Genomic DNA, 22,766 nt, shown 5'->3' with positions numbered 1-22,766 from the left:
TGACTTTCCCACTAGCTTACCTCCTAGGATCGTCTTGTGATAAGTAACCCTGGCATAACCAAATAATAATAAAGCACCACACACATATCACATATATGCCAAATATGCCCGAAATGGCCAAAATATGAAAATCACCCAATTGCTCAAAAATGAGTTCACATGCATATTTAATACACCTAACACATGCATATTATCATTTAATAACACAATAAATCAATTATGGCCCTCCCGGCCTCCTAATCAAGGTCCTAAACCTTATTACGAAATTTGGGGCATTACACTAATCAAGCTTGCCCTTGCCTTTACCTGCACCACGAAGCACCTGTGAGCCAAGGCCCAGGAAGAAAACATATCATACTATATAATAGGCAATAATAACATTTGGATAACCTTTTAAGCATGTTCATACACTCGACATACCACAATAATCACAAAGCATGAAGATTCAACCAAAGAATCAGCTAATCATCACTCAGCTATACAGCATAACATTCCACCAATCAATAAATACAAGAAAATCACATAATAATCAAGGTCGACACCTGTAACGCCCTGGATAGCCAGGACCGCTACACTGTGTGTTTATAAAGTGCCAGACTCGCTAATCAAGTCATTAAAGTAAAAACGTGTTATTGAAACAGTAGAGGAACTAGGGTTAAAAGCGTTTTGGTCTCAAAAGGTACATTTTCACTGCTAAACATTGTTTATGTACATGGGATCCCAAAAATGACAGTTTAAAAGCCATACTACAAAAATTACAAAGTTTATATACATTAACAGCCATACTAAGGCAAAATGAGCAGTTAGGTGATCTCCGTCCTGACACACTCCTCGATCGTGGTGATCGAACGGCTGGCTATGTACATTTCACCTCGGAGCTCTCCACCTCAGGCCTGGTCCAACTTGCCCTTGCCTTTACCTGCACCACGTAGCACCCGTGAGCCAAGGCCCAGCAAGAACACACATCAATAATAGAGCATGCACATTTAGCTGTCAAGTCAATCTTACATATAGCATCTCATAAACTTAAGCATATCAATAGTCAAGTATCTCATATACAAAGTATATCAATAGTCAAGTATCTCATATACAAAGTATATCAATAGTCAAGTATCTCATATACAAAGCATATCAATAATCAAGTATCTCATATACAAAGCATATCAGCCCATAACACAATTTATAGACGATAACCAGGGCTAGCGCTCACAAGCTGCTCCCTCTGTTATCCTTTCGTTTCTGGCTCCCAGTGGCCAATTCGCGTCCCATGCGCTAAATTCATGAACGGTACTCTTAGACCGCTTACACGTGTCCCTTGGCATAATACCAACGATGACACAAAACAATTCTCGGGAGCACTTAGTCCCATCACAATCATACATTCGGGTGCAGTGTTCTTACCTTTCAATTCGCTGGTTTCCGATAACACGTAGCCACAAGCACGGTCCTCTATCCCGAGCTTCTCCAAAGTCCTAATCAAACACAAATATAATATTCCTTGTCATTAACCAATCCAAGACTACCTTCCCGATACCTAATCCACACTCTCGGAACCCCCAAAACCCTAGAACAACATCCCGGAGACATTCCCCGAACCCCCGGAGCAAAGGTCAAAAATTGCAAAATATCACTCCCTGAAATTTGCCTTGTGCCGCGGCACCACATTCCTTGTGCCGCGGCACCCACCTCCAGAGACCCCTAGGCCGCGGCAAGCAAAAGCCGTGCCGCGGCACACCATCGCAGACCCAGATTTCTGGGTTTTCCTTCGCATTTTCTCGAGCTCCAACCTCACCAATTCACCCCAAACTCTATCCTAAGTCCCAAAACCAACTCTAAACCCCTAACAAACCTCACAACAATCCAAAGACATCATGCCTAAGCTCACTCACACCTTCAATCCTAAAATTCACTTTTGAATTCCCACTTGACAACTCAAACCAGAAAAGTTATGCACAGCTTGAATTCAAGCACAACCCACACTTCAAACTCCCTAAACCTTAACAAAACAAATCTAATAAACATACAGAGACCTTACCTTAAGTGATAGGTTCAACCTCCAGCTCTTGACCTTCTTCCCCCTTGGTTTCCAAATTCTGAAATTACATAAAACCAGCCACCAACTTATCTCAATTCACCTTCCTTAACTAAAATTCAGACTTAAAACTTGGATATAGCATAATCAAAATCTTACCTCTGAGTTTTCTTGGCCTAAACTTGGTTGATAACTTCAGACATCCCTTGATTCTCCTTCCAAGAGTCTAGATTTCTGCTTCTCCTTTCTATCTCCTTTTTGTTCTAATTCTAGGTTTCCACCATTCAGCATAAACCCCTCTCCAAAATATTATACGTATATGTTATTCCCTCAGCTCAAACTCATCTATTTACTACCAAATTACCATTTTAACCCTCCATTAATATCACTTACTAACTAGACCTCAAGGGCTTATTTGTCCTTTCATCAGCTTTGCAATTCTACCACTTTCCCATAAAACCTGTTACTCTCTATGGTTACTAACAGTTACGCAGGTTACCAAATCACCAGTTACCAATATCTAGTTTTCTAGGACCGTCCCGGCACGTGCATCACACTGGTATCACAGCACCCACGTGGTACGATCACACATCATAATTATCACATAATATAATTCACATAGTCATATAACATGCTTAAAATCATAATCATGCATCTTAATCATAATCATCACACATAATTCTCATCATGCCCTCCCGGCACACTAATCAAAGCCCTTAAGCCTTATTAGTGAATTTGGGTCGTTACAACTATCCCCTCCTAATAAGAATTTCGTCCTCGAAATTTACCCGAGCAATTCAGGACACAAATTCCACACAACTGATTCCAGCTATCCCGGTCACTCCTTGACCCTACCTTTTCTGGTGTGTTACCTTAACTCAAGGTACAATCTTATTCCTCAAAACCTCAGTCTTTCAATTTTATGCTTAAACCGGTCACCCCACATGGAATATCTTCATCTTAATCTGTAGATCCTTATCAATCAACACATGAGTTTCTCCAATCCATGTCCCTAACATGGAATACAAAATCCACTGCATATAGCTAACGGTGCCCAAAGATGTAGTCAACTTAAATACGACCTCACTGATCCCTTACCGAATCCAAACAACTTTAATACCTTGGGGTTCATCTAGCTCTTCACCTCTCTATCTCTGGTGACATCCCACAAGAGCTACCATCTTCTACTCGAAACTCCATACTCCTGTTTCCCAATTCAATAAAGCTTTTCCAGCTACTTTGAAAAGTGAGTTTCATGCTCTAATCTTTTAATAATCTCAATGATCCCCTGAACTACCTCCAGATCCAAACACAACCTATCACTTATCTCATTCCAACGAAGGGACGAAATACAATCCTTCTTATATTCCATTTTATCAAGTGTTCTTCCAATAACCAAATAACTTCCTTTCTCTCTGATTTACCATCAGTCTGAAAATGATAAAACTCGTCAGATTCTGCTTATCTGTTCATTGCCTTTCTTAATCCTCCTAAGACCTGAGAGTATGATAAAGTCCTTGTTCAATGAAATTAACTCTGAATTCCATGGAGGCTTACCACCCATCTCGCTTAAAATTCTGAGTACTGGTCAGCTGTATAAATTATTCTTACTGATAAAAGCAAGTTCTCCCCAAACGTTGATCCATGATGACCCCACCATCTTGGCAACCTCTCTGCAATACCTATCACCATATTTCCTTATTTCCATTATAACATACTCGAAGGTTGCGATGCCTATCACAAACTGCTATCGGGATAAGAATTTTGTTCCTCATTCATTATATTCTTCTCCATCTAGGCCTCCAATAAAAACCTTCAAATTATTGTACCTTTTTCCTAATGTCTGGATGAAAGGACCAAGAGAATAGTACGAGATTCATCCAGAATTTCCATATAATTTCGGTGTCCATCAGAGTCCAAATTTGGTCCTTATATCACTATAAACTTACACATAACACTGTAGAATCCTTTGCTAATTCAATTAAGACTTGCCTTTAATTCCTTTCATTTGGGTTTTCCTTAACTGTCATTCTTGTTCCTGTATACAATAATAATTCCAGGTATCCACTGGCTATTAAGCCTACTAGATACACCACTCTAGTTCTAGTCGGGTCCTCTAACCAACACCATGCATAGATCATCACTTCCTCCTGTCTTGAGGTATCATAGCAACACAACAATTGATTCTAATCTGTAGGAAGACGTGAATCTCACCCAACTACCGGTACCATCATGCTTACCTAGGGAAACTCCTACTTCCAAGGCATTCTTCAGCCTTAACAAAGCTCTAACCAGAATACATCACTGTGCCGTTGATCAAGACAATTACAAGTCCAATTCAGATAATCTTTGAATACTCTTTTCACCTATTTTACAAAAACAGTTTGGCATAGACCAAACCCTCAGCACATAACCTAGCACCCTCAGTGCCCTTATCCAACATAATAGCAACCTCCTACCTATCCTCTTCCCTGTTCTCCAACTGGTAATAACCAGGTCGAAGATCCCTAATTGCACCTGATCTCTAGCTGGTAATAACCAGATCAAAAATCCTTCCTGAAGTATGTCATCCTACTCAACAATCAAGACCTTAACTTTCACCGTTTTGTTAAAACCATTCAATACAACATCTTAGATCTAATTCCATCCCTGACACCAGTCTTATCACCAACCCATCTCTTTACGCAGCCGAACTCCCTGACGAACTCCTTGGAAACTTATCTGGAAACCCATAAACCAATCCAATCTGTCTTGTCCCATCACATCAACTAAGGCTCTAATCGTTTCCCTTGCAGTAGACCTCACACTCCAGATATAAATGCCAGCCACTGCAAGGATTTCCCCTTTTTAAACTCAAGAGTTACCGCTCCTTTCTTACAACCCATCACCGTTTCCCCCTGCTTGACCGACTCTTCATGTTCAAAACCCTCACGTTGTAACTGTCTTCGAGGATACTTCAAGTAGTAGCTGATACATTCATCGGTCTTAGTGTGCTTCTGATCAACTCTCTCCGTACCTGATCTCCTCCCTTCCTGTACTTAACCTGGAATACCTTTGAAGAATGAAGTTACTACCCTCTGAAACCTTACCTCTGACCCTACTGCTTCAGTCGTGATATCATCAGTATAGTAGTCGTTCACATTCCACTTCTAACTGGGGAGTAATTCAACTAGTCACTAGTGAATCCTGAATGCAAACCATCCATGTCATTTCTTGTTCTCTGCTCATTAGACTTACTCATGTCATTAAAGTACAAACGACTAGAAATCCTTACTAGTAATACATCACACCCCTCTCGGTACAAGTGATAATTTCTAAGATGTCTCTTTCCTTGATCCTTATCTGGTAATAACCAGACCGATAATCAACTCCTAAAGACACCGTCCTGTCTTGTAACGAGGCATTTAAACTCTTCATCCCTAGCAGGCAATATCCACGAGTCCCACGACACAATACTCTACCCAATTCACTTAAAAGTCGCATACTTTTCCAGGCAACTCAATAATTCCTTAAGCCAACCTAATATCACTCCTCATCGCGTCCCTGATACCAACTCCTTCCATACCCAAGTTCCAAGCTGTGGCCGAAAACTGCATTCTTATCTACTTTCCTACTGACTAATCTAATTCCCATTCAGTCCCATCAATATACTTCAAGAAATACTCATGACTATCCAAAGTTGTCCCTAATATAACATATTAACTTCCCTCAACATATACCCATCTGAATCCTTCCTAATAGATGCGCAACACCAACTCCTTTCAGCTCTCTTCCCAACCAAAGCCAAGGCTATCCAATCCACTAGTCACTTCTGAGAAACTAACCTTGGGCTTTAAATGAGTAAAGTATCCCAGTCTTCCCCGTCTTAATGGCCAACCTGTGCACTGAACCCCCTTCCTGTCCAAACCAGGAGCCATAAACCACCAAAGGTTCTCATTCTTCTGATCACTGAGTAGCCACACTTACTACATTTCGACGAACGAAAGTATCATCACATGTATTCCCCTTCATCATAGATAATGAGGCCCTCTCTCTCTACTGCCCAAGCACAGACAACCAACTCAGAGTTTAACTCACAAATGACTTATCATCCTCGGCTTCATCCATTTGTACCGTAATCCAAAGTGGACCGACCAACCCACCAAACTCAGCAATATGTATTATCGCTATCTTGCCACTTTTGACACCCTTTTACCACAATTGCCTAGTAAGGTTACTTATCCCAATTTATCCTTCTCATATCACTAAGAACGGGGTTAGCCACACCCATTCACTAATTGATTCCTGAACAAACCCAAACCTTCCTTGAAACTAGAGGATAAGACTTCCGTACAATAATTCTTGTCTGTTCCTCCTCAGTAACTTGCCTTTTTCATCCATCCAATAAATTCCATCAGACCTCACAGCCTGACTCATAAATCAACAAACACCTGCTGCGAATCTCAAGGGAAGGTGGAGGATTCCAACCCCCAACTGTCATCTTCTATCCCTACCAAAACCAAAACTGAATCCAATTGACCATTCTCACTACATACACCCTGAATTAATCTGTCTTCATCGACTAAACTTCTCAGCCCTGACGTTTATACCAAAAACCAACTCAAGGGCAGATCCAAACAATCATAACAATCAAACACACATCAAACATATTAAACACCCATATTACGCATAAATTATCAAATCTCTTTATCACTAGATGCGTTCATACCTTTTATGCCCTCCATGCCAACAAACGGGTATATCATATAAGTTCACTTTAACATATAATAACCCACAGGTCCCAGGATCGAAACCTGGCTCTGATACCAAGTTGTAACGCCCTGGATAGCCAGGACCGCTACACTGTGTGTTTATAAAGTGCCAGACTCGCTAATCAAGTCATTAAAGTAAAAACGTGTTATTGAAACAGTAGAGGAACTAGGGTTAAAAGCGTTTTGGTCTCAAAAGGTACATTTTCACTGCTAAACATTGTTTATGTACATGGGATCCCAAAAATGACAGTTTAAAAGCCATACTACAAAAATTACAAAGTTTATATACATTAACAGCCATACTAAGGCAAAATGAGCAGTTAGGTGATCTCCGTCCTGACACACTCCTCGATCGTGGTGATCGAACGGCTGGCTATGTACATTTCACCTCGGAGCTCTCCACCTCAGGCCTGGTCCAACTTGCCCTTGCCTTTACCTGCACCACGTAGCACCCGTGAGCCAAGGCCCAGCAAGAACACACATCAATAATAGAGCATGCACATTTAGCTGTCAAGTCAATCTTACATATAGCATCTCATAAACTTAAGCATATCAATAGTCAAGTATCTCATATACAAAGTATATCAATAGTCAAGTATCTCATATACAAAGTATATCAATAGTCAAGTATCTCATATACAAAGCATATCAATAATCAAGTATCTCATATACAAAGCATATCAGCCCATAACACAATTTATAGACGATAACCAGGGCTAGCGCTCACAAGCTGCTCCCTCTGTTATCCTTTCGTTTCTGGCTCCCAGTGGCCAATTCGCGTCCCATGCGCTAAATTCATGAACGGTACTCTTAGACCGCTTACACGTGTCCCTTGGCATAATACCAACGATGACACAAAACAATTCTCGGGAGCACTTAGTCCCATCACAATCATACATTCGGGTGCAGTGTTCTTACCTTTCAATTCGCTGGTTTCCGATAACACGTAGCCACAAGCACGGTCCTCTATCCCGAGCTTCTCCAAAGTCCTAATCAAACACAAATATAATATTCCTTGTCATTAACCAATCCAAGACTACCTTCCCGATACCTAATCCACACTCTCGGAACCCCCAAAACCCTAGAACAACATCCCGGAGACATTCCCCGAACCCCCGGAGCAAAGGTCAAAAATTGCAAAATATCACTCCCTGAAATTTGCCTTGTGCCGCGGCACCACATTCCTTGTGCCGCGGCACCCACCTCCAGAGACCCCTAGGCCGCGGCAAGCAAAAGCCGTGCCGCGGCACACCATCGCAGACCCAGATTTCTGGGTTTTCCTTCGCATTTTCCCGAGCTCCAACCTCACCAATTCACCCCAAACTCTATCCTAAGTCCCAAAACCAACTCTAAACCCCTAACAAACCTCACAACAATCCAAAGACATCATGCCTAAGCTCACTCACACCTTCAATCCTAAAATTCACTTTTGAATTCCCACTTGACAACTCAAACCAGAAAAGTTATGCACAGCTTGAATTCAAGCACAACCCACACTTCAAACTCCCTAAACCTTAACAAAACAAATCTAATAAACATACAGAGACCTTACCTTAAGTGATAGGTTCAACCTCCAGCTCTTGACCTTCTTCCCCCTTGGTTTCCAAATTCTGAAATTACATAAAACCAGCCACCAACTTATCTCAATTCACCTTCCTTAACTAAAATTCAGACTTAAAACTTGGATATAGCATAATCAAAATCTTACCTCTGAGTTTTCTTGGCCTAAACTTGGTTGATAACTTCAGACATCCCTTGATTCTCCTTCCAAGAGTCTAGATTTCTGCTTCTCCTTTCTATCTCCTTTTTGTTCTAATTCTAGGTTTCCACCATTCAGCATAAACCCCTCTCCAAAATATTATACGTATATGTTATTCCCTCAGCTCAAACTCATCTATTTACTACCAAATTACCATTTTAACCCTCCATTAATATCACTTACTAACTAGACCTCAAGGGCTTATTTGTCCTTTCATCAGCTTTGCAATTCTACCACTTTCCCATAAAACCTGTTACTCTCTATGGTTACTAACAGTTACGCAGGTTACCAAATCACCAGTTACCAATATCTAGTTTTCTAGGACCGTCCCGGCACGTGCATCACACTGGTATCACAGCACCCACGTGGTACGATCACACATCATAATTATCACATAATATAATTCACATAGTCATATAACATGCTTAAAATCATAATCATGCATCTTAATCATAATCATCACACATAATTCTCATCATGCCCTCCCGGCACACTAATCAAAGCCCTTAAGCCTTATTAGTGAATTTGGGTCGTTACAACTATCCCCTCCTAATAAGAATTTCGTCCTCGAAATTTACCCGAGCAATTCAGGACACAAATTCCACACAACTGATTCCAGCTATCCCGGTCACTCCTTGACCCTACCTTTTCTGGTGTGTTACCTTAACTCAAGGTACAATCTTATTCCTCAAAACCTCAGTCTTTCAATTTTATGCTTAAACCGGTCACCCCACATGGAATATCTTCATCTTAATCTGTAGATCCTTATCAATCAACACATGAGTTTCTCCAATCCATGTCCCTAACATGGAATACAAAATCCACTGCATATAGCTAACGGTGCCCAAAGATGTAGTCAACTTAAATACGACCTCACTGATCCCTTACCGAATCCAAACAACTTTAATACCTTGGGGTTCATCTAGCTCTTCACCTCTCTATCTCTGGTGACATCCCACAAGAGCTACCATCTTCTACTCGAAACTCCATACTCCTGTTTCCCAATTCAATAAAGCTTTTCCAGCTACTTTGAAAAGTGAGTTTCATGCTCTAATCTTTTAATAATCTCAATGATCCCCTGAACTACCTCCAGATCCAAACACAACCTATCACTTATCTCATTCCAACGAAGGGACGAAATACAATCCTTCTTATATTCCATTTTATCAAGTGTTCTTCCAATAACCAAATAACTTCCTTTCTCTCTGATTTACCATCAGTCTGAAAATGATAAAACTCGTCAGATTCTGCTTATCTGTTCATTGCCTTTCTTAATCCTCCTAAGACCTGAGAGTATGATAAAGTCCTTGTTCAATGAAATTAACTCTGAATTCCATGGAGGCTTACCACCCATCTCGCTTAAAATTCTGAGTACTGGTCAGCTGTATAAATTATTCTTACTGATAAAAGCAAGTTCTCCCCAAACGTTGATCCATGATGACCCCACCATCTTGGCAACCTCTCTGCAATACCTATCACCATATTTCCTTATTTCCATTATAACATACTCGAAGGTTGCGATGCCTATCACAAACTGCTATCGGGATAAGAATTTTGTTCCTCATTCATTATATTCTTCTCCATCTAGGCCTCCAATAAAAACCTTCAAATTATTGTACCTTTTTCCTAATGTCTGGATGAAAGGACCAAGAGAATAGTACGAGATTCATCCAGAATTTCCATATAATTTCGGTGTCCATCAGAGTCCAAATTTGGTCCTTATATCACTATAAACTTACACATAACACTGTAGAATCCTTTGCTAATTCAATTAAGACTTGCCTTTAATTCCTTTCATTTGGGTTTTCCTTAACTGTCATTCTTGTTCCTGTATACAATAATAATTCCAGGTATCCACTGGCTATTAAGCCTACTAGATACACCACTCTAGTTCTAGTCGGGTCCTCTAACCAACACCATGCATAGATCATCACTTCCTCCTGTCTTGAGGTATCATAGCAACACAACAATTGATTCTAATCTGTAGGAAGACGTGAATCTCACCCAACTACCGGTACCATCATGCTTACCTAGGGAAACTCCTACTTCCAAGGCATTCTTCAGCCTTAACAAAGCTCTAACCAGAATACATCACTGTGCCGTTGATCAAGACAATTACAAGTCCAATTCAGATAATCTTTGAATACTCTTTTCACCTATTTTACAAAAACAGTTTGGCATAGACCAAACCCTCAGCACATAACCTAGCACCCTCAGTGCCCTTATCCAACATAATAGCAACCTCCTACCTATCCTCTTCCCTGTTCTCCAACTGGTAATAACCAGGTCGAAGATCCCTAATTGCACCTGATCTCTAGCTGGTAATAACCAGATCAAAAATCCTTCCTGAAGTATGTCATCCTACTCAACAATCAAGACCTTAACTTTCACCGTTTTGTTAAAACCATTCAATACAACATCTTAGATCTAATTCCATCCCTGACACCAGTCTTATCACCAACCCATCTCTTTACGCAGCCGAACTCCCTGACGAACTCCTTGGAAACTTATCTGGAAACCCATAAACCAATCCAATCTGTCTTGTCCCATCACATCAACTAAGGCTCTAATCGTTTCCCTTGCAGTAGACCTCACACTCCAGATATAAATGCCAGCCACTACAAGGATTTCCCCTTTTTAAACTCAAGAGTTACCGCTCCTTTCTTACAACCCATCACCGTTTCCCCCTGCTTGACCGACTCTTCATGTTCAAAACCCTCACGTTGTAACTGTCTTCGAGGATACTTCAAGTAGTAGCTGATACATTCATCGGTCTTAGTGTGCTTCTGATCAACTCTCTCCGTACCTGATCTCCTCCCTTCCTGTACTTAACCTGGAATACCTTTGAAGAATGAAGTTACTACCCTCTGAAACCTTACCTCTGACCCTACTGCTTCAGTCGTGATATCATCAGTATAGTAGTCGTTCACATTCCACTTCTAACTGGGGAGTAATTCAACTAGTCACTAGTGAATCCTGAATGCAAACCATCCATGTCATTTCTTGTTCTCTGCTCATTAGACTTACTCATGTCATTAAAGTACAAACGACTAGAAATCCTTACTAGTAATACATCACACCCCTCTCGGTACAAGTGATAATTTCTAAGATGTCTCTTTCCTTGATCCTTATCTGGTAATAACCAGACCGATAATCAACTCCTAAAGACACCGTCCTGTCTTGTAACGAGGCATTTAAACTCTTCATCCCTAGCAGGCAATATCCACGAGTCCCACGACACAATACTCTACCCAATTCACTTAAAAGTCGCATACTTTTCCAGGCAACTCAATAATTCCTTAAGCCAACCTAATATCACTCCTCATCGCGTCCCTGATACCAACTCCTTCCATACCCAAGTTCCAAGCTGTGGCCGAAAACTGCATTCTTATCTACTTTCCTACTGACTAATCTAATTCCCATTCAGTCCCATCAATATACTTCAAGAAATACTCATGACTATCCAAAGTTGTCCCTAATATAACATATTAACTTCCCTCAACATATACCCATCTGAATCCTTCCTAATAGATGCGCAACACCAACTCCTTTCAGCTCTCTTCCCAACCAAAGCCAAGGCTATCCAATCCACTAGTCACTTCTGAGAAACTAACCTTGGGCTTTAAATGAGTAAAGTATCCCAGTCTTCCCCGTCTTAATGGCCAACCTGTGCACTGAACCCCCTTCCTGTCCAAACCAGGAGCCATAAACCACCAAAGGTTCTCATTCTTCTGATCACTGAGTAGCCACACTTACTACATTTCGACGAACGAAAGTATCATCACATGTATTCCCCTTCATCATAGATAATGAGGCCCTCTCTCTCTACTGCCCAAGCACAGACAACCAACTCAGAGTTTAACTCACAAATGACTTATCATCCTCGGCTTCATCCATTTGTACCGTAATCCAAAGTGGACCGACCAACCCACCAAACTCAGCAATATGTATTATCGCTATCTTGCCACTTTTGACACCCTTTTACCACAATTGCCTAGTAAGGTTACTTATCCCAATTTATCCTTCTCATATCACTAAGAACGGGGTTAGCCACACCCATTCACTAATTGATTCCTGAACAAACCCAAACCTTCCTTGAAACTAGAGGATAAGACTTCCGTACAATAATTCTTGTCTGTTCCTCCTCAGTAACTTGCCTTTTTCATCCATCCAATAAATTCCATCAGACCTCACAGCCTGACTCATAAATCAACAAACACCTGCTGCGAATCTCAAGGGAAGGTGGAGGATTCCAACCCCCAACTGTCATCTTCTATCCCTACCAAAACCAAAACTGAATCCAATTGACCATTCTCACTACATACACCCTGAATTAATCTGTCTTCATCGACTAAACTTCTCAGCCCTGACGTTTATACCAAAAACCAACTCAAGGGCAGATCCAAACAATCATAACAATCAAACACACATCAAACATATTAAACACCCATATTACGCATAAATTATCAAATCTCTTTATCACTAGATGCGTTCATACCTTTTATGCCCTCCATGCCAACAAACGGGTATATCATATAAGTTCACTTTAACATATAATAACCCACAGGTCCCAGGATCGAAACCTGGCTCTGATACCAAGTTGTAACGCCCTGGATAGCCAGGACCGCTACACTGTGTGTTTATAAAGTGCCAGACTCGCTAATCAAGTCATTAAAGTAAAAACGTGTTATTGAAACAGTAGAGGAACTAGGGTTAAAAGCGTTTTGGTCTCAAAAGGTACATTTTCACTGCTAAACATTGTTTATGTACATGGGATCCCAAAAATGACAGTTTAAAAGCCATACTACAAAAATTACAAAGTTTATATACATTAACAGCCATACTAAGGCAAAATGAGCAGTTAGGTGATCTCCGTCCTGACACACTCCTCGATCATGGTGATCGAACGGCTGGCTATGTACATTTCACCTCGGAGCTCTCCACCTCAGGCCTGGTCCAACTTGCCCTTGCCTTTACCTGCACCACATAGCACCCGTGAGCCAAGGCCCAGCAAGAACACACATCAATAATAGAACATGCACATTTAGCTGTCAAGTCAATCTTACATATAGCATCTCATAAACTTAAGCATATCAATAGTCAAGTATCTCATATACAAAGTATATCAATAGTCAAGTATCTCATATACAAAGTATATCAATAGTCAAGTATCTCATATACAAAGCATATCAATAATCAAGTATCTCATATACAAAGCATATCAGCCCATAACACAATTTATAGACGATAACCAGGGCTAGCGCTCACAAGCTGCTCCCTCTGTTATCCTTTCGTTTCTGGCTCCCAGTGGCCAATTCGCGTCCCATGCGCTAAATTCATGAACGGTACTCTTAGACCGCTTACACGTGTCCCTTGGCATAATACCAATGATGACACAAAACAATTCTCGGGAGCACTTAGTCCCATCACAATCATACATTTGGGTGCAGTGTTCTTACCTTTCAATTCGCTGGTTTCCGATAACACGTAGCCACAAGCACGGTCCTCTATCCCGAGCTTCTCCAAAGTCCTAATCAAACACAAATATAATATTCCTTGTCATTAACCAATCCAAGACTACCTTCCCGATACCTAATCCACACTCTCGGAACCCCCAAAACCCTAGAACAACATCCCGGAGACATTCCCCGAACCCCCGGAGCAAAGGTCAAAAATTGCAAAATATCACTCCCTGAAATTTGCCTTGTGCCGCGGCACCACATTCCTTGTGCCGCGGCACCCACCTCCAGAGACCCCTAGGCCGCGGCAAGAAAAAGCCGTGCCGCGGCACACCATCGCAGACCCAGATTTCTGGGTTTTCCTTCGCATTTTCCCGAGCTCCAACCTCACCAATTCACCCCAAACTCTATCCTAAGTCCCAAAACCAACTCTAAACCCCTAACAAACCTCACAACAATCCAAAGACATCATGCCTAAGCTCACTCACACCTTCAATCCTAAAATTCACTTTTGAATTCCCACTTGACAACTCAAACCAGAAAAGTTATGCACAGCTTGAATTCAAGCACAACCCACACTTCAAACTCCCTAAACCTTAACAAAACAAATCTAATAAACATACAGAGACCTTACCTTAAGTGATAGGTTCAACCTCCAGCTCTTGACCTTCTTCCCCCTTGGTTTCCAAATTCTGAAATTACATAAAACCAGCCACCAACTTATCTCAATTCACCTTCCTTAACTAAAATTCAGACTTAAAACTTGGATATAGCATAATCAAAATCTTACCTCTGAGTTTTCTTGGCCTAAACTTGGTTGATAACTTCAGACATCCCTTGATTCTCCTTCCAAGAGTCTAGATTTCTGCTTCTCCTTTCTATCTCCTTTTTGTTCTAATTCTAGGTTTCCACCATTCAGCATAAACCCCTCTCCAAAATATTATACGTATATGTTATTCCCTCAGCTCAAACTCATCTATTTACTACCAAATTACCATTTTAACCCTCCATTAATATCACTTACTAACTAGACCTCAAGGGCTTATTTGTCCTTTCATCAGCTTTGCAATTCTACCACTTTCCCATAAAACCTGTTACTCTCTATGGTTACTAACAGTTACGCAGGTTACCAAATCACCAGTTACCAATATCTAGTTTTCTAGGACCGTCCCGGCACGTGCATCACACTGGTATCACAGCACCCACGTGGTACGATTCACACATCATAATTATCACATAATATAATTCACATAGTCATATAACATGCTTAAAATCATAATCATGCATCTTAATCATAATCATCACACATAATTCTCATCATGCCCTCCCGGCACACTAATCAAAGCCCTTAAGCCTTATTAGTGAATTTGGGTCGTTACAACACCTTAGGTTGAACCCTCTGTTTACCCCACTGACTCCAACCCGCTTAAACCGAGCTCAGTGCATAATAAGCTGTCCTCAGCTACCAATGGCCGAGCCGCGCCCTATGCGCTAGTGTAAACTTTGGCACTCTTAGGCCGTTGGTTTACTGTTTACATGGCATAATACCATCCTTTACCAAGCATACAAAATAGGGAACCCTTAGTCCCATTATAAATCCACAACCGGGTGCAGTTTTCTTACCTTTAATTTCCAAGTTTACTGGTTACGAGCGATGCCTCTCGAGCACAATCCGCTTCCCGAGCCCTAGCTTAATACCTAGTCACAATCGCGTTAATATTTCCAGATGGAGTTCTAGCTTCCGGGACATTGAATTCTACCAAACACGGTGGTGGAATCGATCCCGAGCACCCTAGGTTAGGTTCCCGTGCTTAAAACCTCCAAGAGATCAGAAATACCCTTAAGGGTTGCGGCCCCTGAAACCCAGCCGTGGCCTGCCCCTGAAACAGAGGCTAGGCCCCCCTGAAGACAGACACATGCCGCGGTCCTGCCCTTTGGTGTCGCGGCGCTTCCCCACTGCAGAGCCTCCTTGGCTCTTCCTTGCTTCGCAGGGTCGCGGCACTCTAGAACAAAGTCGCGGCCTAGCCCTTCGTGCCTAGAAAATCCACCATTCATAACACCCTAACCTTACTCAAAACAACCCCAAAGCACCCCAATTCCAAAACCCATTGATCACAAGACTTTTAACATGATTCTAGCAAAATAATCCAACAAAAACCTAGCTCAAAAACTCATTAAAATCCCATTTTATTTCTAAAACCCAGTAGCTCAAGAACTCTAAAACCAATCATGCAAACTCATAATTTAAACTCTAAATTACGAATTGAAGCTTACCTTCTTTGATGAACCACTTCCTTAATAGATTTCTGAGCTAAAACCCAAGCTTCTCAGCTTTAATTCAATCCTTAAACATCAAAACCATAAACACTTTTAATACTCAGCCGAAACTCAGAATTCTAATGATCAAGAGTATAGCTCAGCCCTTACCTTAATCCTGGTTGAGTTCCCTTAGCTGAACACTGGACTAAACCTTCAAGTTTCCAACCCAAACCACTGAATTCCCTTAGGTTTCAGTAGTTTTCTTAAAAGAGAGAAAAGAAGGAAGAGAGGAGCGAAATGGGTCGGTTTGGGTTTTTGTTCTACTATTTTCTATCTACTTAGTCTAACCTTAGTTAATTAAGTCAATCCCGAGGCTCGGGGTACCAAAAACGTCCCTGAGGGCAAAATGGTAAAATTCTCCAATATTCCCGCCTAGGCTTCCTAACCTCAAATATATCTCCATATATTTATTTCCATAACCCAATAACCCACATAATCATCCAATACCTGAAATACCCCTTGACTTGCCCCAAATCAGATATTAAGCCCCATTGTGACTTTCCCGCTAACTAGCTCGCTAGGATCACCTCGAGTCGCACGCTGCAGAATTACCCACATAATAATGTGGTTCTCACAAATATAACATATAATCACATTTACATTCATAACCATACAAGCATGTTAATCATATAATTACACGTTAATTTAATAATTTCACACATAAACCAATTACACCCTACCGGCACACTAATCAAGGCCCTTAAGCCATATTAGTGATTTTGGGTCGTTACATGTACCCAAGCTGGGCAAGTGAACTCATGTTAAGTTTAGAGTACAACAGATGCCTACTGGAATCTAAAGGTTTCAATGGTTTGTAATGTTGCTGTGAAAAGCAAAGTTGATGTCTGTACTAGGATTTCTTTTATGATGGCGGGAAGATAAGTAAGGATGACTTAGATTGGGTGGAGAAATTACAAATGCAATTAATTGATTGGTGTTTGTAATTAGTTTTGTGCATAATACAAGATTGAGCTGATTTACCAAAAAAAAAACTATTCCAACTATAGCATAGTCAAATAATAAAATAAACTTTTAGTGGGTCTTATTGTCTAAAACCATATATATAATGTTGATGATATAGTAAATGTAACGACCTGAATTTGCTAATCAGGCTTAGGGCCTTGATTAGTGTGCCTGGAGGGCAATAAATGATTTATTATGCTTTAATGTGTTAATGGGTGAATTAATGTGGATATATGATAATGATGCATGTTTAATGAGTTAAATGTGCATGTGGACCCCGTCTGGATATTAGGGGCATGAATGTGATATATGTTATATATATGTGAAATGTCTGTGCAGCACGATCCGAGACAGTCCTAGGGAGCGGTTAGCCAGAGAGTCACAACGGGGTTGAGATTCCGACTCGGGGCGAGTCGAGGGGTAATTTGGGTACTAGGAGTGTTATGGGATTATTGGGGCATGAAAATAAATATTTGGAGATATATTTGAGGATAGAATGCATAGGCGGGAATATTGGGGAAATTTACCATTTTGCCCTCAGGGACGTTTTGGGTACCCCGAGCCTTGAGGTAACCACATAGACTTAAGCTGAATAAAACAAAAGAGGAATTAATTAGAACCTTGGGGAAACCGACTTATACACTCTCCCTTGGCTGAGATAGCTCTCTTCTTCTTCACTCTCTCACTCACTAAGGCAAACCCAAGGGGAAACTTAAGGAAAACTAATCTAAGCTAAGGGGCTTCAGCTGGGGAAATCTAAGGGAACTTGAAGCTTGAAGATTGAAGCATAGGGGGAACTGGTTCTAAGGCCAAATTTAGCAAGAGGTAAGTTTTGATTATGGTGGATAAGTCTAAAGTTGCAGCTGGTTATTAGAATATGCATGCTAGCAAGTTTGATTTGTTCTTGTGTGGTCTAGTTGAGTTTTGGGGTGGATTTAATGGGTTTTGATGTTGTTACTGAGTTATTATTGAGTTGGAGTATATGTGTTTGTGGATGCCAAAAATCCACCAAGAAAAAAATCCCTAGTACAAGGTGAAAATACAAGGCTAAAGGTCACTTAGTCGCATTATCAGGCTCAAACCTATAAGTCTTGTGTGGACACTGAATGTTCCGCCCCCATATAAGATCCCGTGAAGGCCCATCATCCTTTGACGGCAACTTCGGAGCAACTCGCGATGTGTGAGGTCCCAGCCCCATCACCATGGCCACGCTCAGCCATGCCCCAGGCGCGGGGCCCTCCTCGCGCGCGCACCCCCTGGCGTCGCTCGGCCACAACGCGCGCGTCTCCCTGGCGTCGCTCGGCCACCGCGCGCGCATCTCCATGGCGTCACTCGGCCACCGTGCGCGCGTCTCCCTGGCGTCGTTCGGCCACCTCGCGCGCATCTCCAAGGGCCCGAGTGGCCTCACCCGTGGCCCCAAAGTGGCCTCGCCCGTGGCCCCAATGTGGCCTCGCCACATAGGCCCGAATGGCCTCGCCCATGGCCCCAAGGTGGCCTCGCCGAATAGGCCCCATGGTGGCCTCACCCATGCCCACGGGGTGGCCTCGCCAAATAGGCCCCATGGTGGCAGCCTCGCACATAGCCTCATGGGGGTCACATCCGCAACACATTCGGCCCCGTGAACAGACAAGAGAGCCGCGCCACCAATAAACCTTCCGAGGGGGCCTCGCGAAGGAATGAAAGCTACATCACCTAGTGGCCTCATGAGTAGAGCCATGCACCAAGGGTCCCATTCCTTACACCTAGAGACCCCTATGCTCAGAGGCTCCAGTACGAGTCGAATGGGACATACTTGTACGACCTAGTACTGAGTACGTACACCCGTACCAGTGGGACTGCTGGGATAAGAGTTATGGCCCGTACGTCTACGGCCAAGGGTCAGAGTCGACACCACTACCACTTGCGCCACTATGCCTACCGCCACTCATCAGACATGGGTACAGACAAGTAGTGAAGACATTCTCTTGACACCTGCTCCTGTACTGACGTACGACCACAAGCTCTGAAGCCACTCCCCTGACATAGTACTTATGTACCCCTTGGTCTCCTGGACCACTATGTACCTAAGGCCATTAGAGCCTACTATAAAATGAACTCTAACACCACCTGAAAGGGGGTTGGAAAATTCATTGTATGTAGAGGCTATTGAGAAATATACTAAGGCTTACTCCATTGTTTATCTATGTTTACTTTTCCTTAAAGTTTATTCTCAGTTCTTATATAAACTTCGCCTGACTTTCCTTTGAGTTTTCCGATCTAATTTCGTTGACGAGATTTCACCGTCAACAGTGTTCAATATATGGGTTAGATAGGTGAGTTTTGGTGAGAATTGGCTTGAAGAAAAGGTAGGAAATTGATGAAGAATTCTGGGTTCGGTGAGGAGCGTCGTGGCCCTAGGAGGGGTGCGCCGCGGCCCGTGTGGGGGTCAGTGTGGTGCTAGCCTCTGTTTTGAGGCTAGCCGCGGCCCTTAGTGCCAGTTTGCATTTCTAAGGGTATTTAGGCTTAGTAATTCAATGGTTAAGGCTCGGGATGGATTATATCACCCGGATTGATAGAATTCAAGGACCCGGAGGTTAGGGTTATGGCTCTAAGTTATTTGTTGGATTAGAATTTGATGGAAGGACATTGTTAATGTGTTGTGACTAGGGTCTCGGCGAGGCTCACGTTGGAGGACTGTGCTCGGGGCATCGGTGCTCAGAAAGCTCGGAACTCAAGTAAGAGAACCCTTGTTCCCATAGAGCTTGTGTGCAGGGCTGAGCCCAATGTGTTTGAATGAACTGATATGCAGGGCTGAGCCCAGTGTGATTTAATGGATTAGTATGCAGGGTCGGGCCCAATATGTTAGAACTGCGGGGCGTAGCCCTTTATCTGATTATACTAGAATTCTATACTTGCTTGTTATGCTATGTGAATTATGATGTGAATGGTCGGCTTGAGTTGGGAACGGTGTAGACCGAGAACGGCGAAGGGCCCGGAACGGCGTTGGGCACATTGAGTGCAAGGCCGAGAATGGCAAGGGGCCTGGTGCAGCGCTGAGCACGTGGAGTGCGAGTTTCCAAGGCGAGTCCCCAAAAGGATACCTGGGATATCCTCACGGCATGGTCCGCGAACCCAGGGCTTGGTAAATGCCTGGGACGACTAGGTCATACGTGTTTAGCCATTGGTGGCATGTTTAAATGTTTGATATATGTGTTGCATATGCTATCTGCTTGTGGGTTCTCTTGCTGGGCTTCGGCTCACAGATGCTCTGTGGTGCAGGTAAAGGGTACAGAGGTGATCAACCAACCATGAGTACAGCAGGCGTGAGGCAGCGTGTACATGTTTGGCTAGCCTGGCCGCAGCGGCCAGAGGATTTTGGGAGATGCTTGTAAATAAACTCTGATTTTGTCGTTTAGTCGACTTGGTTTGATTAATATGTTGTAAACATTTCTAAACTGTATTTTGGGATCCCAAGTGTAAACCTTTTATGATTTTCTATGGAAATTAATATTTCTAAGGTTTTTCCTCTATTTATAGCTTAATTACACTGTTTGATCTAAAACCTCGATTAGCGAGATGAAAGCACATTTTTAAACTCACTTAGTAACGGCTCTAAGGAAGTAGAGCGTTACAGTAAAATTGGTCAAATGTAGATAGGCATATTCCAACTATTATATTTGAGTGGGTCTTATGTTTAAAAGCAGTGGAATATAATAAAATGTGTAATATGAGGGTGATTGGACTTATGCTTATATTGATCAAAATATATAGATCTTTTTTAAAGGTGATTGAGCCGTATTACATAGTCATCCCAAACACTTGCAATTCAGTTCAATTTGGCTTTTATTTATTTGGGCCTTATGTGGATAACTAATTTAGTAAACCAAATATTGTCAGTGTAAAACAAATGTGCAGTTCTTAAGCTAGTAATTAAGTGCACTGCAAGATATAGACAAAATAATAAATGATGTTATCTGCCCCATATCTACCATTTCATTTTAACTAAATACAATCTATAGAAGCTCATTTAGTTGTTCTATCAACGAAGGAGTTATAATTCCAACACTTGGTAAATTTCTCAAGCATTCTCTTCATCAGAGGAAGCACTTTCAAGGTATGTATTTCAACCACTAATTCAAAGACTTTGTACATTGTGTATGAATGAGAATATTGCTGAGTATTAATATAGGTGTTCAGGAATAATTATTTACTTTTGAGTATAAATATAGGTCTTCAAGAAGCATTATTTCTGTTTTAGTATAAATATTAGTATGTTTTATGCTAGAATAATTATAATGGAATATGACATGAGTACTAGATAAATGTTTGTTCGTGGATTCACATATGCACCTCTTGCTTACATATGCTTAAGACTACACTAAACAAATATATAGAAACAATTAGGGATTCGCATATTGACATCTTAAATGATTTTCATGCATTGCAAGGAGATATGACGGACATTGATTTATCCTCCAATCCTCATTGGAAAGAAATTCTTGGCTCCCTTCAACTATACAAACCAGTAACTGAAATAGATACTATTGATATTAGGGGCAAGGAGATGGAGACTTTAGATAAATGGGAGGCTTTCTACAAGACTTACGCCAAGTGGGTTGGATTTGGTGTTAGGATTGACGACACCAAATACAGGGACGACATTATTAGCATACGTCGGTGGGTTTGTTCTAATGAAAGTTTTCGAAGAGAAATTTTTTTGAACCTGCCAAACCGAAAGAAGCATGCAAAAGAAATAACACGATGTGGGTGTCAGGCTGCGATCCGAATCCTTCGAATGAAAGACACAAACCTTTGGTGGTGTAAGGAATTTGTAGCAGTTCACAATCATGATTTGGTGATCCCATCACAAATGCATTTCTTACATTCAAACCGCGAGGTTCTAGGAGCAATGGCTTCCCATGTAATGAGCATGAACATATGTGGGATAAAAACTAGTTTAGCAGTAGCACACATGGCCCTGCAATCGGTTAGGTACGATAATCTTCCTTTTCAACTAAGAGATGTGTACAACAAAGTTACCACTTTAAGAAAACTAGATAGCCTACCAAGTGACTAAGAGGGTGCGTTGGCTTTCTTGGATAGCCTATCAACAAAGGATCCTGATATATATGTCGAGTACAAGTTAGATGAGCAAAATCACTAGGCAAATACTTTCTGGGCTGATGGAGTGAATAGAAGGGACTACATGCTATTTGGTGAGGTCATTGCATTCGACTCAACGTGCAAAACGAACAAGTATAATAAGCCATTGACAATCGTTGTTGGCGTCAATTAACACTTTGAGAGTTGTGTGTTTGGGTGCGGACTAATAGTGGATGAGATAGAGGACACCTATTGTTGGTTCTTGAGGGTTTTCCTTGACTACATGGGCAACAAAAAGCCAAAAGTAGTGCTCATTGACAATGATGAAAGAATTGGATTTGTTGTCAACCAAATTTTAAGTGATTGTACCCATCGACTCTGTGCATGGCATTTGGGAAACA

General features: G+C 41.7%; 1 protein-coding gene across 1 annotated transcript; it reads left to right on the top strand.

Annotated features, from left to right (window-relative positions):
* The first annotated feature begins 21,715 nt into the window (after positions 1-21,715).
* Positions 21,716-22,339, top strand: LOC133815157 (protein FAR1-RELATED SEQUENCE 5-like). Its single transcript, XM_062248027.1, has one exon. The coding sequence runs from the start codon at positions 21,716-21,718 to the stop codon at positions 22,337-22,339; it is 624 nt and encodes a 207-aa protein (XP_062104011.1).
* The last annotated feature ends 427 nt before the right edge of the window (positions 22,340-22,766 follow it).

This window comes from Humulus lupulus, chromosome 2 (assembly GCF_963169125.1).
Source record: "Humulus lupulus chromosome 2, drHumLupu1.1, whole genome shotgun sequence".
Classification (NCBI taxonomy): domain Eukaryota; kingdom Viridiplantae; phylum Streptophyta; class Magnoliopsida; order Rosales; family Cannabaceae; genus Humulus; species Humulus lupulus.
Note: the sequence above shows the minus strand (reverse complement) of the source record. Positions and strands in the feature narration are given on the sequence as shown.